At 51.0% G+C, this 23,136-nt stretch overlaps 1 protein-coding gene across 4 annotated transcripts in view; it reads right to left on the bottom strand.

Annotated features, from left to right (window-relative positions):
• KLHDC2 (kelch domain containing 2) overlaps positions 1-23,136 on the bottom strand; it is a 1,007,914-nt gene that overhangs the window by 725,570 nt on the left and 259,208 nt on the right. For all 4 annotated transcript variants that reach the window (XM_069637406.1, XM_069637403.1, XM_069637404.1 and 1 more), the window contains 2 exons: positions 1,247-1,325; positions 1,063-1,146 (listed from right to left, as the gene is read on the bottom strand). In XM_069637406.1, coding sequence (XP_069493507.1) covers positions 1,063-1,146; positions 1,247-1,325 — 163 coding nt within the window. The remainder of the gene's footprint in view (positions 1-1,062; positions 1,147-1,246; positions 1,326-23,136) is intronic.

Below are 23,136 nucleotides of genomic sequence, written 5' to 3'. Positions count from 1 at the left end.
CTCAACTCCAGACACAAGCTGATCCACTCTAAGTACCTGCACCAATGCTACTACACACCATTGATGTTGCACAACTTCTTCCCAAAGACCCCTGATAAATGCCCAAGATGCTCCATGTTCCCGCGGATTTCTTACACATGGCATGGCGCTGCACCAAGGGTTAGACGTTTCTGGGCACAGGTATTCGAGACACTGGGTGAAATAATAGGGGAGGAAGTGGAACAGACACAGCTGATTGCACTGTTGGGGCACATTAGATACATCCCCAAATATGCCAGAAAACTAACCTGGCTGCTATTACTCCAAGCCAAGCGCTGGGTGGCGATGGTGTGGGGAAGCACTCAGATTCCCGAAGGGGGGCAATGGAGGACAGATATCGTATAGCGTAACAAGAAATTGAGACAGAATATGGACGAGTGGGGCATCTGCAGTCGAGACTTAAGGACATTTGGGGACCATACACACAATACCTTATCACACAAGCTCGCCGGGACGGAGACAGCGACTGAGACCGCCCGCACTTTCCTTCTTTGTCGTACCACAACGCTGACCTGATTCACAGAGACTACAACGGGTAACAGCCCACACCCTACAGAAGGGGAACTAGCTAAATGAAAAGAGGAATGTACTGTGTCCCCACACTGCAAGAGTTGGAGGAGGCGAGGGGTGGGCGATTGGGGTTTTCTCATTTTGGAACGTCACTAACACAGACGGCACGCGTTTTTTCTTTTTTGTTGGAAAAAAATGACAATAAAAAGAGTTTAAACATTTTTTTTTAATAATTTTAAATAAAGAGAGGAGACAAGCTCCTACTTCCTATATTATGTATTCACTTTACTTTTACTCTAGGTAATGAACCAGTAATACCAGAACACTGTAAATAAAAACTCTTGTCCCTTTCAGGGAAATGGGGCATAAATGGATAAATGATATGTTCATAAATAGCTAAAACAGATTTACTAGAATATGGAAATGGGGGCTAAGAAATGGTAGGAGATAAAGTGCACCAAAAAAGGAATACTTATGTATGTGTAATGTTACAATGTTTTAAACAAATATTACCGTGGTTATAGGCCGCTGCCAAGTAAAGGTATCTAGGTCCAAAACGTGAACATGATTATTCCACCCTCTGGGAGGACCTGAATTCTTCAGCAGAGAAAAACAAAAGGATATTTATAGCCACAGTCCTACATTTAAAAAGTACATATCATGTTTAAATCTACACAAAACCAGTGTTTGTTCTTACTCCAAAAGACGTTTCATCAAATTCAAAGTTTCCCACAGCATCTTCTTGAAAGTACCCATAACCACCGAAAAAGATCAACCTATGCAAAAGCAAAAACAAATGAGTATGGTGACGATTGCAAGCAATATATAGAACAATAAACATCAGTTTAAAAAGCAATGAAGGAGTACATTGATTTATCATTATTTATTGCTTAATACATTACTTCTACTAAAGAGAAGAAATTGTGTTGTGAATTGTATCTGTGCAACAAATTGTACCTTGATACCAGCCCCCTTCCTTCCTAATAATGAAGCTGGGCTGCTTTGTGATGGTACCTTTGAGAGTATTTTGGACTAACTCCCAACTTGGTGGACATCTTGTGCATACATTATGAATTGGTCTTTTAAATACCTTGGCGGATAGCTTTGCAAAAATCTAACTGTTGCTTTAAGAACCATAATGTTTCAATATTTGGGGTTTTGTTGGTTTGGATTGCAACAGTAACTTTCCTTTAACCAAAGTTTTGTTGAATGATTTGAAGAAATACATTATCAAATAGCAGCGCACACTGTTACTTTGGCATGGCCATATCTTTGGGACATGCCTTTGTGGACAGGTGAGCAACCCTGCGTGCCAACTGGCTATGGCCTGCAGCCATGTCCAGTACCAAATTTAGTAGTGCATGGTTTATAGGCATGCCATTGGCACCACAGAGCTGTCCACTGTGCATTTGCATTCATGCCCTACTCCACCCAGGGGCTTCCATTGTGGCCATGTTCTCAGTCAGGGCATAGACTTTGGCCATGGCCGAGAACATACCCCCACCCTGATCGCCACCAATGTCACCCACAGGTCACTTTGGCTGGGCATGGTGAAACTCCTGGGTACACTCAGACAACCACTGTGGCCACTGGGCATGGTCCGCGGTCACTTTGTACAGCGAATGGCCAAAGTCCATGCCCCCATGTCCCCGAAAGCTGCCTGCTATACCAAGCAACCATTTTGTCTGAGGCATGGCAAACTCAAGGGATCTTTAAGCCAGGGATACAAAACCATTCCAAGATAGGCTTGAGAAAGGAGGAAGATGTCCCCAAGATTAGTGTTCTTTCTCTTTATCGTTAGCCATTGGGTTCTGTAGTATAGACCACCAAGTGGTTAAATTCAGATTTTTTTATACTAATACAACAGTGCCAAGAATGTCCCATTCAGTATTACGTTGGAGCCTTGTCTTCTATTACTCTAACCAAGTTTTACACTCATAATAAAACTAGAAAATCTTTCTACTGGTGTAAGCTGGATCCTCGTGACTGGCATCTGCTATTCCTATCTGCATGAAAAGACATTCTGTCAAAGCAGAAAGATTTGTACTACCCACATGTGTTTGTTGCTCTCCTTCTGATTGATCTTCCCCGCTAGGAGTGGGCTAGGAAAATGAGTTAGAATTATCTATGCATAGCAGAATTTCATATTATAAATTGTTCATTACTGCAGATGTCCAAAAGATACATACTCACACATTCTTTCAAACTTAAAAAGGTGACTCCCTCACATTGGGCTTAGCCGATTAATAATTTAATTCCATGTAGTTTAAGCTAATCGAACATTGAGGATGAACACTATTGCACATTATGATCAAAGACAACCTGAGATTGGAAAACTAAAGTCTCTTTTCCCAACACTCTCGAATACCAGAAAGACTGCAACTCTCTACATCAAACCAATGACCAAGCCATCATTCAAAAGGTTGTAAATATGCAAGTCCAGCATCCTCAACGTGTGCGCAAGGATAAGTTAAGAAAGCTCTTTAGCAAGGTATTTGGCCCATGATAGTGAAGCAGTGATCACTTGCTTTTTGTGGTACGACATTGCATTTAGGGTAGACATAGTCTTGCCACTTTTAGCTGTCTGCTGCATAGTAAAACACACGGTTAGCAAAGTAGTTATTGTTATTCTTTTCATCACAGCTATATTATTAGATAAGGTTATGTACCTTGGATTTGTTTTGAATATGTAGATGGAGCTTTATTAAGTATAGTTGTTGTAATGAGCAAGAGGTCTGCAATGTTAGAATAGGCCATCAATAAAGGCCGCAGATTTTGCCATTTAGTGTACTAGGTCGCATATTTGAGCTACGGTCATCTAATTGAGTTTTACTTCTGCCATTGAGCAGAAGGCTCCAAGCAGCCACGGTCAGAGTGTACAGGGATGCTGAACAGCGTTCAGCTAATTGTTGCTAGGGAGAATGTTCTCAGGAGCCTGAAATTAGACTCAAGACAGCAGGTGCCTTCTCAGGCGACAGACACATGAATACATACACGGTTGTGAAGGACACAGTGTGATACACGAGAAGGCCCAGACAGCAGCATCGCCAGAATGAACAACTAGGTTGTGAGCACAGAACCCCCACTGAAAGGTTCAGTGGTAAAAGCGCCTTGGTAAAACTAATAAATAGAAGAATTTTATTTCCAGAAGCAGGGCTTCAAACACGTTTTTTCATGCAGCTATTCATTCGCAGAAGATTACTAGAAAGGTGCGTCCAGAGTTGGCAGCATGTATCGAGATGGGAGTCGCAGAGTGAGCAGGAGTTCAAGAGACCCAATAATGGGGAAGGGATTGTGGTGTTCCATGGGTTGCAACAAACTTTTGACCTCGTCGATTTCCACTCACTACATGATTGGTTCGCCTTGGTGGGATTCTAGAGCACGAGCTGTCTCAGGTGTCGCTGTCCAATTAGAGTAGAGCTTTTTCTTTATCAACTACACAATGAAGAGTGCCAATCAATGAAAATTATGCATTTTGGGCGGACTATGAAATTATGTCATGTTCAAGGGGTGGTATTTTGATGGTCACGAGAAAGGAAACTTCCAATGATATTGTTTAATGTATAATGTTCCTGAGGGGCTCAATGGGAATGTGTCTTGATGGTCCTCAGTTCAGTTCCAATGAGCTGTCTGATTCTCTGGCTGTATTTTGCAAATAAAAGCATTTTTTTCTTGCAGTTTATGCACTCAATTTTTGAATACTTTTGTATTACTTTTGAATTAATTTGGGGTACTTTACTTACCTTTACATTTGGGAGCCCCAGTGAGATCTCCAGTACCCATAAAGAGCTGGAGGCTCGCCGCCGCAAAACTCAGGCGCGTGGCGCCGACCTACAGAGACCAGTTCTTGTGCGCACAAACCAAGGAGGTGAGCAGACACAGTTCCCAAAGGTCTGCCTGATCCCTTAGGCGGAGTGCCGATCCGGGTGGTGCAGGCAGTAGAGAGGAGACTGAGCATCGAGGGGACTCAGAGTTCTCATATCAAGTGAGTGAGCATGAAAACACAGTATTGAGGCTGATTTTTAAAAAAATGTGTTGTTAAATTGATTCATAGATTAAAGTTGAAAGGGAACGCGCTGTGTAGTATTGCATGAGGTTTTAATGAGATATTGAAGGGGAACTTCCCTGTTGGGGGGAAGATGACATCGTAAGTAGAACAGAATTGATGTCGGATCTCCTCTTATAAGGGGAACAACAGCACTGTGTAGAAAGGGATCCCACCATTCCTCTGTGGGACGGGCAAGAGGAAGGTACTGTAAATATTATTGGTTGATTTTGTTAGAGTGGTGTACTTAGAGGTTTTCTGTGTTGGGTGTCCAGTCATAATTTCGAAAACATAATTTCGAAAGTAAAAAAAGTCGAATCAAAAATGTCGAAAAAAAAATGTCGAATTGTTTTTTATAGTTTCTGTGAAAAAAATAGGTAAAAATAAAAAAAAGGGGGGTTGGGGGAGGAACCCCCCATTTCGAAAAAAAAACGTCATTAAAAAAAAATTCGACATTTTTTTTTCGACATTTTTTTTTCGACTTTTTGACTTTCGAATATTTTGTATTCGAAATTATGTCTATGAACCTCTGTGTTGAGATGTGGATGATTTGGTTGGTATGAGAAACGTGTGTGTGAGAAGAGTAGAGGTTTATGTGCGAGTGCAAGCGCCTTTAAAAAACAGTGGACAATTGGATTTTTTGCAAATTAGCTGATTAAAGTGACTAAGAGATCTGAAGTTTATTAAAGTAATGTAGACGTCTGGGAGTATAGAACGCTGGTGGAACAGAGGTAGATATTAAGTAGGGAGGCGTGGGGGCATATTGACATTATAGACACTACAATAGAAAACATATATAAGAGACTCCCGCAGTATAGGGATAAAATATTAAAGTACCACACAGAGTGGGTGCAGGGGACTGCAGGAAAAAGTGTTAAAACAATGGCCCGCAAAGGGCACGCATGCAAAAGACATTTTAGAGCACATGTATACATATTTATTGTCGACACAGAAAGGGAAAAAACTGAAGAGTAGACAAAGCATATTGGAATTGTGGAAAATGTTTGAGAAGGACAACACCCCCTAATGATGACACACAACTAATAAGGAGGTTACAGTGGCTACCCCAATCCCTGTTATGCACCAACAGTTGAGGATAAAAAGGTTGACAAAGAGAGCAACAGGGACTATTAGAAAAAGGGTCAGCAGACTCTGTTAGGTGTACATCAACAGAGACTGTTAGAAACCCATTACTTTCAGAAATAAAAGTATGTGCAGAAGACAGACGAAAGAAGCAGAGGAGGAACTCGTAAGAGCAGCGCACGAGGAGGGGCGATGCGCAGCAGTAACAACAGATCAGTGGACGTTAGGACAGAATGTTTAAACTTAACAGTAAACCTGTTAAGGGAGCACCCTTCTCTAGAAGAAGTGGATAGCGACTCAGCGTGTGGCGACAGGCAAGCGGAAAGCGATGATGGAGGCTGCATAATGGAAGAAGCAGGGGACAGGATCTCATGGGAGTATAGAGACAGGATGTCATGGTCTGAGTGGCTTAGGAGAAGGCCCACCAAAACAGCTGTAGTAAATAGCAAGAATTGAGAGGAGACCTCACCGCCTCAGAAGCAGGGGACACAGTTCCCCCTATGACAGAAAGGTTGTGGGATCCCTCAGTATGTACCTTGGCAAAATATGAATAAGAAAAACTTAATGAGCAGCTTGCTGTCCCTAACTGCAGGCGTAGGCATATGGATTTATGCCCTTGAGAAAAAGATGTTAGGGATTATCGTGGTTGTAGAAGACATGAAGAGCTTGTTCACCTCTTTATTAGGTGAGCAAGCGGAAGAACTGGAGACAGGCAGGATATGACTGGGTAAAACTGAGCAGCAGGGCCCATAACGGTGTGCCATTCAATAATTTCCAAACACAGATATGGAAACTACTAAGGGAAAGGTACCCAGACAAATACATGAGTCTATGTCTATTCTAGATCGTACTAAGGGACCAGATGAGGACCCCGCACAGTACATTCAACACTGGTCCTCAACATTACCTTTGTAGTGCCAAGGACGAGATACTTCATCCTTTTTTGCACTTCAGTTGGTGCGATCGCTGCCAAGCAGCGATCGCACAAAAGTGTAATCCAACCCTCGGGCTATGTGAGGAGGAGGTTTCTCCTTATGGCCCGGTGGCTGGTTAGATTTCCTTCAGTTTCACGTTACCGTGCGTAATGCACGCTTGCATGAAACAGAGTAAATTTCACTGCGGCAGCCATTTTCGGCTGCAGCAGTGAAAATAGAAGGTGAGTTCCCTTCTCCCTCTCCCTCGATCTCTGGCATTATGGAGCCGTTGTGATCGAGGGAGGTGATGCTGGAAAGGGGAGACGCTCCCATTTCCAAGAACACCTTCTTTGAAGCATTGCTGGGCGTGGATCGGTGGCGTATCACTTGATCCTCGCTCAGCAATGCCACTAGACCACCAGGGATCTGTTTTTGAAGTGGGGGAGAGGTGAGGGGGCTAATTACTATGTAAGCAGCTCTCTCCCCCTCCCGGCCCCCAAAGCATGTGGCAGCACGTTTTGCCCCCCCCCCAATGGGGGCAGACAAAAAAATAAAAAAATAAAACCACAAATCAAAGTTGTTTTGGGTGGGGGGGAACACTAAACCACCAGTGATTATATATAATGAAAAGGGGGTGGGCCTCTCCCCCCACCCCAAGTCGATGGGGGGGGGGCATCTCATGTAGCCCTTCCTGGGGGCAGATTTCTGCCCCCGGAAGGGGTACATGAGATTCCCTGCATCCATTTGGGGCGGGAGGAGGACCCCAGAAATTTTCACACAGCCCCCCAAAAATGGGGCAGTATGTGGTGCCCATCTGCCTCTAGGAAAGGGGCAAAACATGAAGGAAAAAAACAAGAATGTGTTTTTGGTGGGGGTTGGGGGGCACCCTAAACCACCAGAGAGCTAGGTAATGAAAAGGGGGTGGCCCTCTCCCCCACCTCAAGTGGATGGGGGGCACCTATTGTAGCCCTCCCTGGGGGCAGATTGCTAGTGCAATTTGGCAATCTGCTCTTCGGAAGGAGCAAATGAACAAGTTACTTACCAACTGGTAACGTTCTTTCGACTGGCTGTTCCTCCAACGTATTCCACATCTTTGACATGTAAGGGAGTAGTTTCTTACCTGTAACTCCATTTCTCCAGCATTGGTATCTTTCATGGATTCACATGCTTAGAATATTCCCCGTCGTCAGACTGGGAACCCTCGGTACACATATATATAGTCATTTCCAATAGGAAAAACTTCTGCCCTATCCCCGTCTGCGTCCTCTACGGGGCCGCCCACGTACGCCCCGTTGGACGTGATGGTATATAAGCCCCGCCCCCGCGGGTCCCTTCAGATTTCGACCCCTCCAAGATAACGGGGGGAAAACTTGCTTACATACCAATCTTCCACATTGCAGTCCGGGGAGGCCGGAGGGCGCATGTGAATCCATGAAAGATACCAATGCTGGAGAAATGGAGTTACAGGTAAGAAACTACTCCCTTCTCCAGCATTGGATCTTTCATGGATTCACATGCTTAGAATAGATTGTAAAGCAGTAACATCAAGAAGGAGGTGAGAGTGCAATGTAACTTACATTCGTAGAGACACCCCCAAACACTACCGTTTACGCCACGTATGTAAGCAACAACTTATTATACTGATACGAAACGGATTTCCGCCATACAATGCTATGTCATATGACTCAGTATGCACCCCTTGCGCACATATCTACCCCACCACTTATGTTTAGGTCAATAAACTATGCACATTCATGTATACACTCTGAAAAACCAGCTGAGGCCAAATAATAATAGGCAGCATTCTTCTTGAAACTTTGGCTTACCTCATTGAAAAAGGTGGCGAAGCACTGCCCTTCCCATTTGTACCTCATCCGCGTGCTGCTTTTCCAGGCAGTAGTGGCGCGTAAACGTGTGCGGAACAGACCATGCCGCCGCCTGGCAGATGTCCGTCAGCGGAATTCCTGCCCATAGAGCCACGGAGGAAGATGTCGATCTCGTGGAATGGGCTCTGGGACGATGTAGTAGAGGTCTCCCGGCCTTGGAATGACACAGGGTAATCGCCGAGGAGACCCAGCGAGCCAGACCTTGTTTGGAGATAGCCTTACCCCTAGCCGAGGGGCCGTAGGCGACGAATAGCTGTCTGGTGGCTCTGATATCTTGCGTTTTTTGCAGGTAAAATTTTAGCGCCCTTTTGACGTCCAGAGTGTGAAGAGCCTTCTCCGCCGTCGACGAAGGAGATGCAAAGAAAGTAGGGAGTACCAGGGTCGAGTGCTTATGATAGACCGACGGTACTTTTGGGATGAATGAAGGGTTAGTTGATAAAATAACTTTGTCCTTAAAGAACCTCAGATATGGAGGGTCTATGACCAGTGCCTGTAGTTCCGACATTCTTCTAGCCGAAGTGATGGCAACTAGGAACGCGAGTTTCCAAGATAGAAATTGTAGAGATGAAGAGGACATTGGCTCAAAGGGAGGCTTCATTAAGGCAGCTAGAACCGTGTTCAGACTCCACGACGGTGGGAACCGTTTTTCCGGAGGGAAGGTTCTAAACAGACCCTTCATGAAATGCTTCACTAGCCTGTCACTGAATAGTGGAGGGGACTGTCTTCTTCTGGTAAATCTCGAAACAGCCGCCAGGTGTACTTTGATTGACGATGATGACAGTCCGCTCTCCGCAAGATGAAGAAGATACGGGAGGATTTGCTCCGGAGTTACTTCCAAAGGTTGTATATTTTGTTGTGTTTGACACCATATACAGAACCTTTTCCATTTGCTTACATATGATTTGTTAGTGGACGGGGCTCTGGCCGCCTGCAGAATCCTTCGGCAATCAGTCGAGACATTTAGGTAACCGAACTCCAAGAAGTCAGGAGCCATGCAGTTAAGTTCAGGCTGTCCGGATTGTGGTGCCACACGGTCCCCTCGTCCCTGGACAGGAGGTTCGGTACTTTCCTGAATGGTATCGGCTGATCCAGCGACAGATGAAGGAGGTCTGAGAACCATGGTTGCCTCGGCCAGCGCGGGGCCACTAGGATGACCCGGCAATTGTACCTGTGGATCCCCTGGATCGTCCTCCGTATGAGGGGAAATGGAGGGAAGGCGTAGAGGATCTTGCCTGTCCACGGAAACGAGAACGCTTCCCCCAGGGAGCCTGTTTGGGGCCATCTGCTCGCGAACTGAGCACATTTTCGGTTTCTTTCCGTGGCGAAGAGATCGATCGACGGGGTCCCCCATCTTTCGAAGATTTCCCCGAGTTGAGTGTAGTCCAGCTCCCACTCGTGTATTTGTGACATAGTCCTGCTCAGGGAATCCGCCTGTAAGTTCTTCGCTCCCGGTAGGTGGTATGCCACTAGGGAGATGTGGTGTTTTAAAGCCCAATGCCAGATCTTTTGAGCTTCCTTCGAGAGGGTCCTGGATCTGGTGCCACCCTGTTTTATCAGGTAGAACATAGCTGTCGTATTGTCCGTGAGCACTCTTACTTTTGACCCCTTGATGTGTGGGAGGAAAGATTTCAGGGCCCATCTCACCGCCCTTAGCTCCAGGACGTTGATATGTAGGCGAGATTCGGTCGACGACCACCTGCCTTGGGTTTGGTGACGTGACATGTGTGCTCCGCAGCCCGACAGAGAGGCGTCTGTAATGATGGTGTTCTGAAATTCCGGCTCCTGCAGGGGGACCCCTCTGTCCAGGTTGCGCGCCACTTTCCACCATCGGATGGCTTTGATAACTCGTTCGTCGTCGACTATTATCTTGTCCGACCAGCGGCCTGTGGCCTGCTTCCATCTGTCTGATAGGAACTCCTGTAGAGGTCTCATGAACAACCGGCAGTTCGCGACTAGGTGGATGCACGATGCCATGGAGCCGAGGAGAGCCGCATATTTTCTTACTGACAACCTTCTCTGTAAACGAAGTTGGCTTGTCAGGTGTTTGATCTTCAACAACCTTTCCAGGGATGGTTTCACTAGTCCCGTGTGGGTGTCGAATTGAGCACCTAGGAACTTCAAGCTCTTCGAGGGCTTTAGTGAAGACTTTTCGTAGTTCACTGCAAATCCCAGACGCTGTAGCAGTCGCAAGGTGGTCAATAGGCTGTCGTTGGTCGACGCTGGGGAGGATCCCCTCACGAGCCAGTCGTCGAGGTACGGGTAAACGTGATGCCCTTCCTTCCGCAGCCAGGCTGCTACGGGTGCTAGGCACTTTGTAAAGGTTCTTGGGGAGGACTTCAGGCCGAAAGGGAGCACAGTAAATTGGTAGTGTGTTTGGCCGACTAGGAACCTCAGGAACCTCCTGTGGTGAGTGCGCACCGGAATGTGAAAATACGCATCTTGGAGGTCCAGAGACGCCAGGAAATCGTTCTTTTGGACCGATCTGATTACCTCCTGTAGAGTAAGCATCTTGAACTTTTGACTCAGCAGGGTTTTGTTGAGGTCCCGTAGGTCGAGGATGGGGCGCCACTTCCCGTTTGGTTTCTTTATTACGAAGCAGCGTGAGTAAACCCCTAAGCCTCTCTGTGAAGCAGGGACTAACTCGATGGCGCCTTTTTTTAGCATGAGCGCAACCTCTCGACGCAAGACGCTTAGGTGTGGTTGAGACAGGCGTATCGGTGGACGTCTTGGAGGTCTGGACTTGAATCTTAGGGAATGTCCCAGTCTCACCGTGTCCAGAACCCACCGATCTGTCGTAATTGACTCCCATTCCTCGACGCAACTTGACACTCTCCCTCCTAGAACGTCATTGTTGATCTTTTTGTTTTCCCGTCGACGACGAGTAAGTGGGACGTCTCTTAGAGGCCTGGAAATTTCTGCGTCGGGTCGAGGACTGTGAGGCGCGTCTATAGCCTTGGGACGGATATGAAGACCTCCCGAATGCTCTATCCCTGGATCCCGCAAATCGTGCGTTTCCCGTAGCTCCTCTAAAGGGGCGAAAGGAACGAAAGGGCTTACCGCTTTGGAGAGAGCCCAGCGAGCGCGCCGTCTCAGAGTCCTCCTTCATTCCTTTCAAGGCCTCATCCACCTTTTCGCCAAACAGGTGGTCACCTTCGAAAGGCATGTCGACGACCTTATATTGCACCTCGGGTCTAAAGTTGGTGCACTTGAGCCAGGCCTGGCGTCGTAGAACCACTCCGTTGTTAATTTGTTTGAACCCCGAGTCTGCCAGGTCCACCACTATATTGATAGCATGGTTCGAGGCTTCTTCTCCTTCACGAACCAGGGACATAGCTGATTTTCTGTGTTCTTCTGGGAGGTGGTCCAAAATGGGTGCCAGTCTGTGCCACATCTCCCTGTCATACCTGGCCATGATTGCCAGGGAGTTCGCTGCTTTCACTGTTGACGCTCCCACTGACAGGATCTTCTTACCGAAAGCGTCTTGGCATCTAGCTTCGGAGTCCGGCGGGGTAGAGCACTTATGCTGGGCCTTTGCCTTTCTCGTCGCCGCCGCCGATACCACCGAGTCAGGCGTGGGTTGCGCAGAGAGGCATTTTGGCGTCGAATCTGGAACTTTAAATTTTTTCTCTACGCGGCCTTTGACCGCAGGTTCCGAGAATGGATGCCGCATGGTTTGGACGCCCTCTTTCCATACGTGGTCCAGTATCGGTATCGAAAAAACGGAACGCCTATTCTTGCCCATGTGGTCAAAGGGGAAGCAGTCCTTCTTTTCTTCTTGTTGGGTCAAACCGAACTCCTTGCAGGCCTTTTCCATCATGGAATGGAAGGCCCCTATGTCATCCGGTGGAGATGGGTGAATGGGACTTTTCGGAGGATCCACCTCCACATCCGAAACCCATGACGGGTCTCTCGACGGCGAGAGGGAGATATCAGAAGCTGACCCCTGTTCAGAGAGGGAGTCCGAGAGCTCACCTTCTTCCTGGACTGTTGGAGCAGTTGGGCCCACGACCGATCTAGTCGGGCGGTGTGAAGGTCCGGGCTCGTCGACGAGGGGAGTCGTCGGAACAGGTGGGAGCCTTTCGTCCAGGGACTTCAAGAGCGAGTGTAAGGAGGAAAGTACCTCCATGGAGAGAGTAGCCTGGGCGTTTGGAGGCTGGGTGAAAACTTGAGAGCAGGTTGCACCAGAAGGAAATCTGGGCCGTAGCCCCAGGTCTTCCGGGCTCACTATTCTGAAGCCGTCGTCTTCTTTGGAGGCGATCGAAACTGCCTGTTCTTGTAGCAGTGTGTCGGGTAGCCCCATGTCGAACGCTTCTGGCCTCCAGGCCTGGAACTCCGTCGACGAGGGAATCGTCGTCGACGATGAGCCCGTTTGAAAGGCGGGGGACTGTGACGGAGTGGGCACTTGGATCGTCGCCGTCGTCGTCGTCGACGGAGGGCCTGCAGGTGGCTTAGGCGGTCCCGCCTTCGCGGAGCTCTCCCTGCGTTTATCCGCCTCTCTACTCGTAGCTGATCTTTTCTGATCGCTCGAGGAGGATTTTGGCCTGTCCTTATCTTTCTTCGACGAAGAAGAGGAGGAAGATGATTTCTTCGTCGATTCTTTCGATGAGGCCTTAGAGGAATGACTTCGAGGCACGTCCTTCTCCGTAGGTCGTGATTTTTTGGCCGGAGGTTCCGACGGATGTGAGCGTCGGGAGGCTTCTGATGTTTTCGCTGAGGCGATACTGCGCACCGATCCTACCTCCGACTGAGGGTACGCTCCAGCGCCGTCGTTCAGCCACGAGACCAGTCGCCGATTCCGGTCCTTCAGGGTTTTTTGGGAAAACCCCTTGCAGATATCACATTGGTCCGCCGAGTGGTGGGGGTGAAGGCAGTAGATGGTCAAGATGGCCATCCCCTTCATAAACCTTCTTTAGACCGCACGTGGCACACGGGCGGAAAAGAGGCTTACCCGACATTATTGCCAGACCAACTAACAAAACTCGTAGGAGTTAGAAGCGGACCAAACAGACAAACTCGCAGGAGTTAGAAACAATCGATAAGTATTTGAAGAAAATACACGAGGAGATCCCACTATCTTTGGAGACGGTTGAAATCTGAAGGGACCCGCGGGGGCGGGGCTTATATACCATCACGTCCAACGGGGCGTACGTGGGCGGCCCCGTAGAGGACGCAGACGGGGATAGGGCAGAAGTTTTTCCTATTGGAAATGACTATATATATGTGTACCGAGGGTTCCCAGTCTGACGACGGGGAATATTCTAAGCATGTGAATCCATGAAAGATCCAATGCTGGAGAATGTCCACAGCTGTGCACATCGGAAACTTTTTCAGCAGAGGGCGTCCTGCGTCGATGATGTTGGGTCGATGTCCCTCGAAGGCCTCCGTTAAGGGCGACGTCATTGGATGTTATAAATAGGATGCACGCCACCCATAGCCGCAGTTTACGTTTTTTCCCTCAGAACGTGTGGCACCAGTCTCGTGTCTGCTTGACTGCACATAGCCTTGCAGAAACATAAGCTGCAAAAATATTGGAAATTCTCCAGAGCGGCAGGCTGGGGGGGCGATGTGGAATACGTTGGAGGGACATCCAGGCGAAAGAACGTTACCAGTTGGTAAGCAACTTGTTCTTCGAATGGATTGTGTCCTCCAACGTAATCCACATCTTTGACAGACTCCCAAAGCAGTACCAGTAAATGGAGGAGGGAAAGGAATTTAGAGTACCCAATCAGATTGCGGAATAAAGAACCACCTTTCCAAAGGCTATATCCTGACCATGGATTATATCCAGGGAGTAATGTTTAACAAAGGTGTGAATTGCAGCCCATGTGGCTACATCACAAATATTCCTAATAGGAACCCCCCGCTGGAGGGCTGTGGAAGTAGCCACGCCCCTAGTGGAATGAGCTCGCAACCCTTCAGGAGGGTCCTTACCCGCCAATTAGAAACACTCCGTAATGGTGAGGATAATCCACCTGGACAAGGTCTGTTTGGTAACAGCCAATCGGTGTCCAGTATATCCCACAAAGAGTTGATCGTCCACGATGACCCAGGACATACTAGAAATGTAAAAGCTCAGAGCTCTCCTAGGATCTAACCGATGGAGTTGCTCCTCTTCCTTAGCAGGATCAGGAGGAGGGTAGAAAGATGGAAGAACCACCTTTTGACTCAAATGATATTCAGATACTACCTTAGGTAGAAAAGGAACAAGTTACTTACCTGTAACTGTTGTTCCCCAGCATGGGTCTGGCATGGATTCACATGCTCATGAATATTCCCCGTCGTCATCCTGGGAATCCTTGGTAAAGAAAAAAATCAGTTTCAGTTTCGTTTCTGAACCGTCTTTCTTAGTAGTAACCAATAACTGGTCTCTGGGTCATACTGCCCCCAGCCAATGACTGCCCTCTTCCTAAGCCCCTGCCCTGGCAGCCATCCTCAGATTAGGTAGCACGTAAAGTGGCAGTAGGACCAAGTGAAGAGCCGCATGGGGGTAGGAGGGAGGGTTCGCATGTGAATCCATGCCAGACCCATGCTGGAGAACAACAGTTACAGTTAAGTAACTTGTTCCTTCTCCAGCATGGGGTCTGGCATGGATTCACATGCTCATGAATACAAGAATACACAGCAGTACACACATGCACAACCACGGGAGGTGGCAAGGCTCAACATTAAGCATTTCATAAACTCAACATTAAGCATCTCTTACCTCCTCACCAGGCCCACCTTCAGGCGAACAGGTTGCGCAGCACTGCCTGTCCGACTCTGGACTCCTCCCTGGAATCCCGGTCAACGCAGTAGAATCTCGTGAAAGTGTGCGTCGACCTCCACGTAGCAGCCCTGCAGAGGTCCAGCAGGGGCACACCCGATAGGAACGCAATGGTAGCAGCGATCGCTCTGGTCGAATGGGCTCTCGGACGGCCGGGCAACGGTCGGTTTGCCAACCGGTGACAGTGCATGATGCAGCCGGAGAGCCATCTGGAAATGGAAGCCTTTGAGAGGACTTTCCCTTGGTTCACAGGTCCAAAGTTCAGAAACAGCTGTGATGTCTTCCGAAAACTCTTCGTGCGGTCCACGTAGAACTTCAGCGCTCTAGCTACATCCAGCGAGTGCAAAGTCCTCTCGGCCGGCGACGAAGGCGACGGGAAGAAAACAGGTAACACCAAGGGCTTGTTGAGATGGAAGTCCGACGGCACCTTGGGCATGAAGGAGGGGTGCGTCCTCAGCACCACCCTTGTCTTGTGGAAAGTCAGGTATGGAGGTTTACAGGAGAGGGCCTGGATCTCTCCCACTCGTCGTGTGGAGGTGATGGCCACAAGAAACGCTGTCTTCCATGACGGGAACTTCAACGGTGCAGAATGCAGAGGCTCGAATGGCAGCCCCATGAGCCTGGTCAGCACCACGTTGAGCTCCCACACCGGAGCCTTCACCGGCGGGAACGATCGGAACAGTCCCTTCATGAACTCCTTCACCAGGCGATGAGACTACAGGGATGAGCGCCCCGGAGTTCTGGTGTAGCGGGAGATAGCCGCCAGATGGATTTTGATGAGGCATGGGCCAGCCCCACCTTGGCCAACGACAATAAGTACGGCAGCACTTGAGGGTCCGTAATCCGCAGAGGGTTAATCTTCTGTGCGCCGCACCAGACAGAGAACCTCTTCCATTTATGTCCATAGCACTTGAGAGTTGAGGACGCCCTGGCCTTTGCAAGCACCTCCGTGCAGTCTGCCGGGATATCGTACCCTCCAAACTCTAGTGCTGCAGGAGCCAAGCCTGCAAGTTCAACGACCCTGGGTCGTGATGGAGGATGGCGCCTCCTTCTCTGGCGAGGAGATCCACGTCCGTCGGCAGCTTGACTGGGGGGGACGCTGACAAGTCCAGAAGGTCCGGGAACCAGATCTGTCTCGGCCACGCCAGTGTGACGAGGATCATCCTGCACCGGGACCTCTTGAGTTGGTTGATGAGTCGCAACGCAACGGTGGAAACGCATACAGGAACAGGCCGTCCCAGGGGAATGAGAAGGCATCGCCCATGCTCCCCGGCTGGGGAAACCTGCTGGCAAACCTCCAGCACTTGTTTGCAGTCGCAAATAGGTCGATCTGGGGACTGCCCATCGTTGGAATAGTCAATCTACTTGATCCTGCAGCAGCGCCCACTCGTGGCACAAGCTCAGCTCCCTGCTGAGCGATTCTGCAATGGTGTTCTTTATTCCTGCTAGGTGGAAGGGCACCAGAAACATTCCCTGGGCGACGGCCCAGTGCCACAGATCCTGGGCCTCCTTGGATAGGGCTGGGGATCTGGTGCCTCCCTGCTTCCGGATGTAGAACATTGTGGAAGTGTTGTTGGTGAAGATCCTCACCACCTTGCCCTTGAGGGACAGAAGGAACGACCGGAGGGCCCATAACACGGCTCTGAGCTCCAGGACGTTGATATGTAGTGACCTCTCCTCCCGGAGCCAAAGGCCTCTTGCGTGGAGATCTCCAGTGTGCGATCCCCACCCCTCCAGGGAGAAATCCGTCGTCACCGTCTCCTGATGCGCCGGGGTCTGGAAGTCCGCACCCACCGCCAGATGCGCGCAGGTGCCCCACCACCGGATCGCTTGGCGGAAGGTCTCGTTGAGCGGGATCCTGTCTTCGAAGCTGCCCGCCGCTTGCATCCACCGGGCGTTGAAGAACTCTTGCAGTGGCCGCATCCGCAGTCTGCACAGGCGCACTAGGTAGATGCACGAGGACATCATGCTGGGAAGGGACTTGATGGACCTCACCCTGGCCACGTCCATGGCCAACAGCTGCTGCACCTTGCCCAAGATGGCTTTGGTCCTTTCCTCCGACGGGGAGGCCAGTCGTGCTACTGTGTCGAGCTTCGCTCCCAGAAACAGTGCAACCTGCCACGGAACCAGGTGGGATTTGGTGAAGTTGATGGAGAAACCCAGATCCGTGAGCAGTTGGACGGTCTTTGCTGTGTGCCCGACGGTGAGTTCTCTTGTCTTTGCCCGGATGAGCCAATCGTCCAGGTAGGGGTAGATGTGGATCCCCTGCAGGCGCAGCCGCGCCACCAAGTGCTAGACACTTGGTGAATACCCTGGGTGCCGACTTCAATCCGAAAGAAAGGGCCTTGAACTGGCAGTGCCGTCCTTGGACTACGAATCTGAGAAAATGTCAATGTCTTTTTAGAATGGGAATGTGAAAGTAGGCATCCTCCAAGTCCAGCGACGATAGGAAGTCGTCTTCCTCCAGCTGCCCTAGCACGTGCTGAAGGGTGACCATCTGGAACTTGATGTACTTGTTTAAACGACGAAGGTCCAGGATGGGTCGCCAACCGCCAGTCTTCTTTCTTACGAGGAAGTATCTCTCTGGAGCCCCGGAGCCTCTTTGGGACGAGCTCGATGGCTCCTTTCTTCAGCATCGCCATTACTTCCAGCAGCAGTTGAGGGATGTGGTTTTCCTTCCTGGCCAAGGGTGGAATGCAGAGGCACTTCTTTAGAAACTCGAGAGTGCGCCCACGGGCCAGGGCATCCAGCACCCATCGGTCGGTGGAGATGGACTCCCACACGCTGACAAACTTCGCCAGCCGGCCTCCCACCGGGGTGCTCAGGTGGGGGCCCAACGCTACGGCCGGTTCAGAGCTGCTTGGCAGCGACGAGGACGACGAAATCCTCCTGATTTGCTGCGGCCTCTGTAGGCCTCCTGCGACGAGGAGCGGGCTGCATGGTGGTATGTCGAGGAGCCGCCGCCGAATCCTTTGGAGGCACCTTTCTTGCCTCCAGAGTTCCGAAAGGGCGGCCGTCGTTGTTGCAAAACCCCCAAGGCCCGGGCCGTCTCCGTGTCGACTAGTCCACTGTCTTGCCAAATAGGTTGTTCCCGTCGAAGGGCATGTCCAAAACTCTGGTTTGCACATCCTGGTGGAAATCGGTCGCCTTGAGCCAACCACGCCGTCAAAGACAAACACCGTTGCCCAACTGGCAGAAACCGGTGTCTGCAATGTCCGTGGCCAACGTTATGGCGTGGTCCGATGCCACCTCGCCTTCCTGCAGGATCTCCAGGGCCTCCGCCCTCTTGTCGTCTGGGAGGAAGTCCAGCAGATCTTAAACCAAAGCTCCCTGTTATAGCGGCCCACAATCGCTAGGGCGTTGGCCGCTTTAATCATTGTTGCCGCCGACGAGATGACCCGTCACCCCATGGCGTCCAGTTTCTTCCCCTCGCTGTCCAGGGGGGACGGACGTTTAAGTGGAAGCCGTAGCCCCTGCTGCCTTCTTCTTGGCCGCTGCCGAGACGACCGAATCCGGGGTCGGCTGCGCCCTAAGGCACAGAGGGGCGGAATCCGGTACCCGGTACTTCTTCTCGTACCCGTTTCTCTTGGCAGGGGTCGTGGACAGGTTTCTTCAGGAGCAACAGACACTCGTCCCATATGTCGTCAAGTAACGGGACTGAGAGAACTGTCTTCCTTTTGGCTTCACGCCGTTGATAGAGGAAACCTTCCTTCTTCTGTTCTTTGGGGCAGAGCTCGAAGAGCTCGGATGCCCTGGCAATCATGGCGTGGAAGGAGCCAATTTCATCAGGTGGGGAGACCCGAGAAGATGGTGATGGAAGACCCATCCCGTCGTCACCACCGTCGTCATCCGTCCCCGTCGTGGCTGTCTCTGTTCCCGTGTCATCCCTAGGATCAGGGGAAGGAGATGAAGGCTGTGAGGGCCGCGAAGCTGGAAGGGCGGGGGCGGTGGGTGAACTCTCCTCCGCTTGCTTGGAGGGCTCCCCGACGGGCCAGGTTCCGCTGGATCATCCGTTGGGGGTAAGGGCAACCTCGTCCTCATCTCCGTACATAAGGTCTGGATCGCCATCAAGATGGCTCCCGAGTTGTCCTGAGGCTCGGGTACCGGCTGTGACAGGCGTGACGGTTGGGGAGTGGAATCCTCCGCCTCCACGGGAACCCTGTCGGCACCACCGTCGCTCTCTTCGTCTGCCTCGTCGGGATCCCTCCCGTGGGCCCATACCTCCTCCAACTTCTTGGTGAGGATCTTCACCACTCCAGCCAGCTCCTTTTCAGAGGCTGTATCCGTGTCCGTGATGGCCACCGCCCCTCCCGCTTTTTCTGCCGGGGTTCTCACTGGGGTCTTATCGATGGGCTGAAAAGAGATTTCCCTCCGCGGTGGCAGGGAAACTCTAGGCCCCAAGTTCGCCTCCACTGGGGTAGCCTTCACAGGCTTTGCCAGGGCCGCCACGACTCCCTCGATAGAGGCCTTAGCCAGGTGAATCAAGGCCTTCACGACTTTAGGCGCGCTTGAGGCCTTCACCTTGGGGGGGGGGTCACCGCCTCGCTCCCCCTCTGCTGTTTTCGTTGGGATCGACAGGGGCTTCTCCAGAAGCTTACCCGGGTTCTCTGATTTCCTCTTCCCAAAGGCCAGAGTGTTGGCTCGTGGTGGCGTCGGTGAAAGCGCGCCCTGCCTGGCAGCCGAGGAGCCCGACCTTTCGGCGCTCCCATTGCCCGCGGACTCGTGGTGCTTAGCCTTTTGTTGGGCCCCCGTCGCCGGAGCGCCTTCAAAGGACTTAGAAGACAGCTTGGACCTCTTCTTCTTCTCACCTACCGCTGGACTCTTCCCTTCCAGCCAGTTGGTGAGGCGGATACACCAATCCTTCATGGTCTGTTCCGACATGTTCTTGCAAAACGCAGTCCTTCTCCACATGCGTTTTGTCTTCGTGAAGGCAGTAGAGGCATCTAGAATGCTCGTCCTCCTTGAAGACATTCTGCAATCCTGACCCAGGGCAGTTCCTGAACAGCTTGGATCCGGGCGTCGAGCTTCCTTTGTCCTGGGCCATGTCCAGGGGGTAGGCCTCAAGGTCTTCTGGAATCCTCCAAGAAGCGTAACTTGATGAAAATTTTGCCCTTGAGGGGCGTATAAAATTCCGAAACTGGTCCCCGTTGATCGGAAGAAGAAACGGTGGAGTTTGGGGCTTGATTGACCGACAAAATTAGATTAAACTCTTTGAAAAATCAGCAGTAAAAGCTCGAGAGCTATAGCATAAGGATTCCCAACACTTGAATGTGCGGTAAAAATCTGAGGATGGCTGCCAGGGGAGGGGTTTAGGGAGAAGGCAGTCATTGGCTGGGGGCAGTATGACCCAGAGACCAGTGATTGGTTACTACTAAGAAATACAGTTCAGATATGAAACAAACTGATTTTTTCTTTACCGAGGATTCCCACCCTGACAACGGGGAATATTCATGAGAATGTGAATCCATGCCAGACCCCATGCTGGAGAAGAGGGACGTACCCGCAGAACAACCCTGTCCTTGTGAAACACAGTAAAGGGTGGCTTAGATGAAAGTGCCTGCAATTCACTCACTCTGCGAGCGGAAGTAACCGCAACCAAGAACACAGTCTTGAAGGACAGTAATCTCAAAGGACAAGAGTGCAAAGGTTCAAACGGAGCACCCATGAGAAATTTCAAAACCAAATTCAAGTCCCAAACCGGCACCTGAAAAGGGGACGGCAGGAATACATTAGTCAGTCCTTTAAGAAACCGAGAAATAAAAGTAATCTTAAATTAAGAACATTCTTCAGACGAGCGCTTAAAGATAGACAGCGCTGCCAAGTACCCACTTGAATGGTACCCGATTTAAGGCCCCTGTGGGCCAAAGAAAGTAAGAAAGACAAATAGTAGAACTCACACCAACGGTACAGGGATTTTGTTGCAGACGGCCTGGCCGTAAGCAACACCTCCATTACGTCATCCGTGAGGTCCCAATCCTTATACTTCAACGTTTCAAATACCAAGCGTGAAGGTTGAGAGTCTTGACCTCTGGATGGAGAACCTGACTCCCCTCGCGCAAAAGCAGATCCACTCGGTAGGGAAGATGGCGTGGAGGACAGATGGACATTTCTAGAAGGTCCGGGTACCACGCTCTCCTGGCCCAATCCGGAGCAATGAGGATCATGTGGGAACCGAACCTCCGTAACCTCTGCAAATACGTGAGGAATGACAGGGACTGGAGGAAACGCATACAGCAGTGGGAATGACCAATCCACCACGAACGGGTCTCCTAATTCTCCTCTTGGAGGAAATTCCCTTGAGCAGAATCTCTCGCACATTTGGTTGACACTGGTGGCGAAGAGATCCACTTACAGGGTTCCCCAAATGGGCAAAGATCTCCTGAAGGACTTACTGAGCCTAACTTCCACTTGTGAGAGATCGTGCTCTGCCTGCTCAGAGCGTCCGCCGCCGTATTTTCGTCTCCAGACAGATTAACTGCTGAGATTGAAATTCCCTGCTGGATGGCCCAGAACCAGAGCTGCATTGCCTCTCTGCACAATGGGAGTGACCCTAACCCCCCCTTTTTGTGGAGGTAATGCAGGGCCACTGTTGTCCGTCATGATAAGGACACTCTTCCCCCGTACAGAAAGCAGAAAAGCCTTCAGGTCTAACCTGATGGCCCTCAGCTCTAACAGGTTGATGTGGAGTTTGGACTCCGACAGAAACGAACAACCGCTGGCTGTCAAATCGTTGGCATGAGCGCCCCATCCTGTGAGGGAAGCATCTGTCACTACAGACACCCACGGCCATGGTTGCCAAAACGGTTCCCCCCCTCATCAGGTTCTTTTCGTTGGCCCACCACAGAAGATCCTGGGAGACCGAGAGTGGAATCTGAACGGGATCCGACATCTTACCGGAGAACTGTGACCACTGCATCTTGAGGACCCATTGCAGGGATCTCATCTGCAGCCCGGCCTTTGGCACCAGAAAAATGCAGGATGCCATGAGGCCGAGCAACCTTAAGAATTCGAAAGTTGGGGTGATTCCAAGATGGCGATGGATCTGTGAGGTTGCGCTTCCCGGAGCTCCCGCACAGCCTTGGACCACTCGCACGAAGAAGCTTCGTTGAAGCTGTATGTGCCCTCCTCTCAAATTGGCCGGTGTGGCGGAAGCTCCAGGCGGCTGGACGAGCCGGGAAAAGCCTGCAGGGACCCCGCACAGCCTCGGCTGCGGCCGCTTCGTTCTGCGCGAGAGGGGAGAGGCGGGCGTGAACCCGGGAGGTCTGGCCCAGGCCGAGGGGGCAAAGGAGACGCCGCGATCCCCTGGGGGGCCCCTGATCTGAGTCACCCCGGGTGCAGAGACAGCGGGGCGGCCAGACCCGAGGGGCGGGTACGGAGCAGAGGAGGTCGGCGCCCTCTGCGCTGGTGGAGGAGGGGGCCGGAGACCCAGTGCGCCCGACCCAGTGAGGAGGCCCGGCTGGGTGACGCCGGGGTGAGAGCGCCGTTGGACCGGGGCGGACGCTCTCCAACAGAGAAGAGGACCCGCGGTCGTGTGGAGCCCACGGCGCATTGGACGGGCGCCGGGCATAGCGGGCCCGAAGCACGGTCATTGAGTGGAGCATGCAACCTGCCCCTGGACGCGGGGGTCGGTCCCCAGCCCGGCGGCCTCTGGACTGGACACCCAAGTAGGTGAGGGGTTGTGGGGGGGCCGAGATAGTTGAGATATATTGAAGGCAGGCCCTCCCCCTGTGCTCCCCCCCCATCGGACTTGAGATAGTTGGGTCTGTAGGGCACTGTGGTTTGGAGATTCCTTGGGGGGGGCGCCCCCCCGGCAGAGCGGTGACCTGACGGGGGCCTTGAGGTCGAGTCCAGCCACCCCTCCATCATTATTATCTGCAAGTCTTGCGCCCCAGCAGC

The sequence above is a fragment of the Ambystoma mexicanum genome, chromosome 14 (assembly GCF_040938575.1).
Source record: "Ambystoma mexicanum isolate Mex_15411 chromosome 14, UKY_AmexF1_1, whole genome shotgun sequence".
NCBI classification, from domain to species: Eukaryota; Metazoa; Chordata; class Amphibia; order Caudata; family Ambystomatidae; genus Ambystoma; species Ambystoma mexicanum.
Note: the sequence above shows the minus strand (reverse complement) of the source record. Positions and strands in the feature narration are given on the sequence as shown.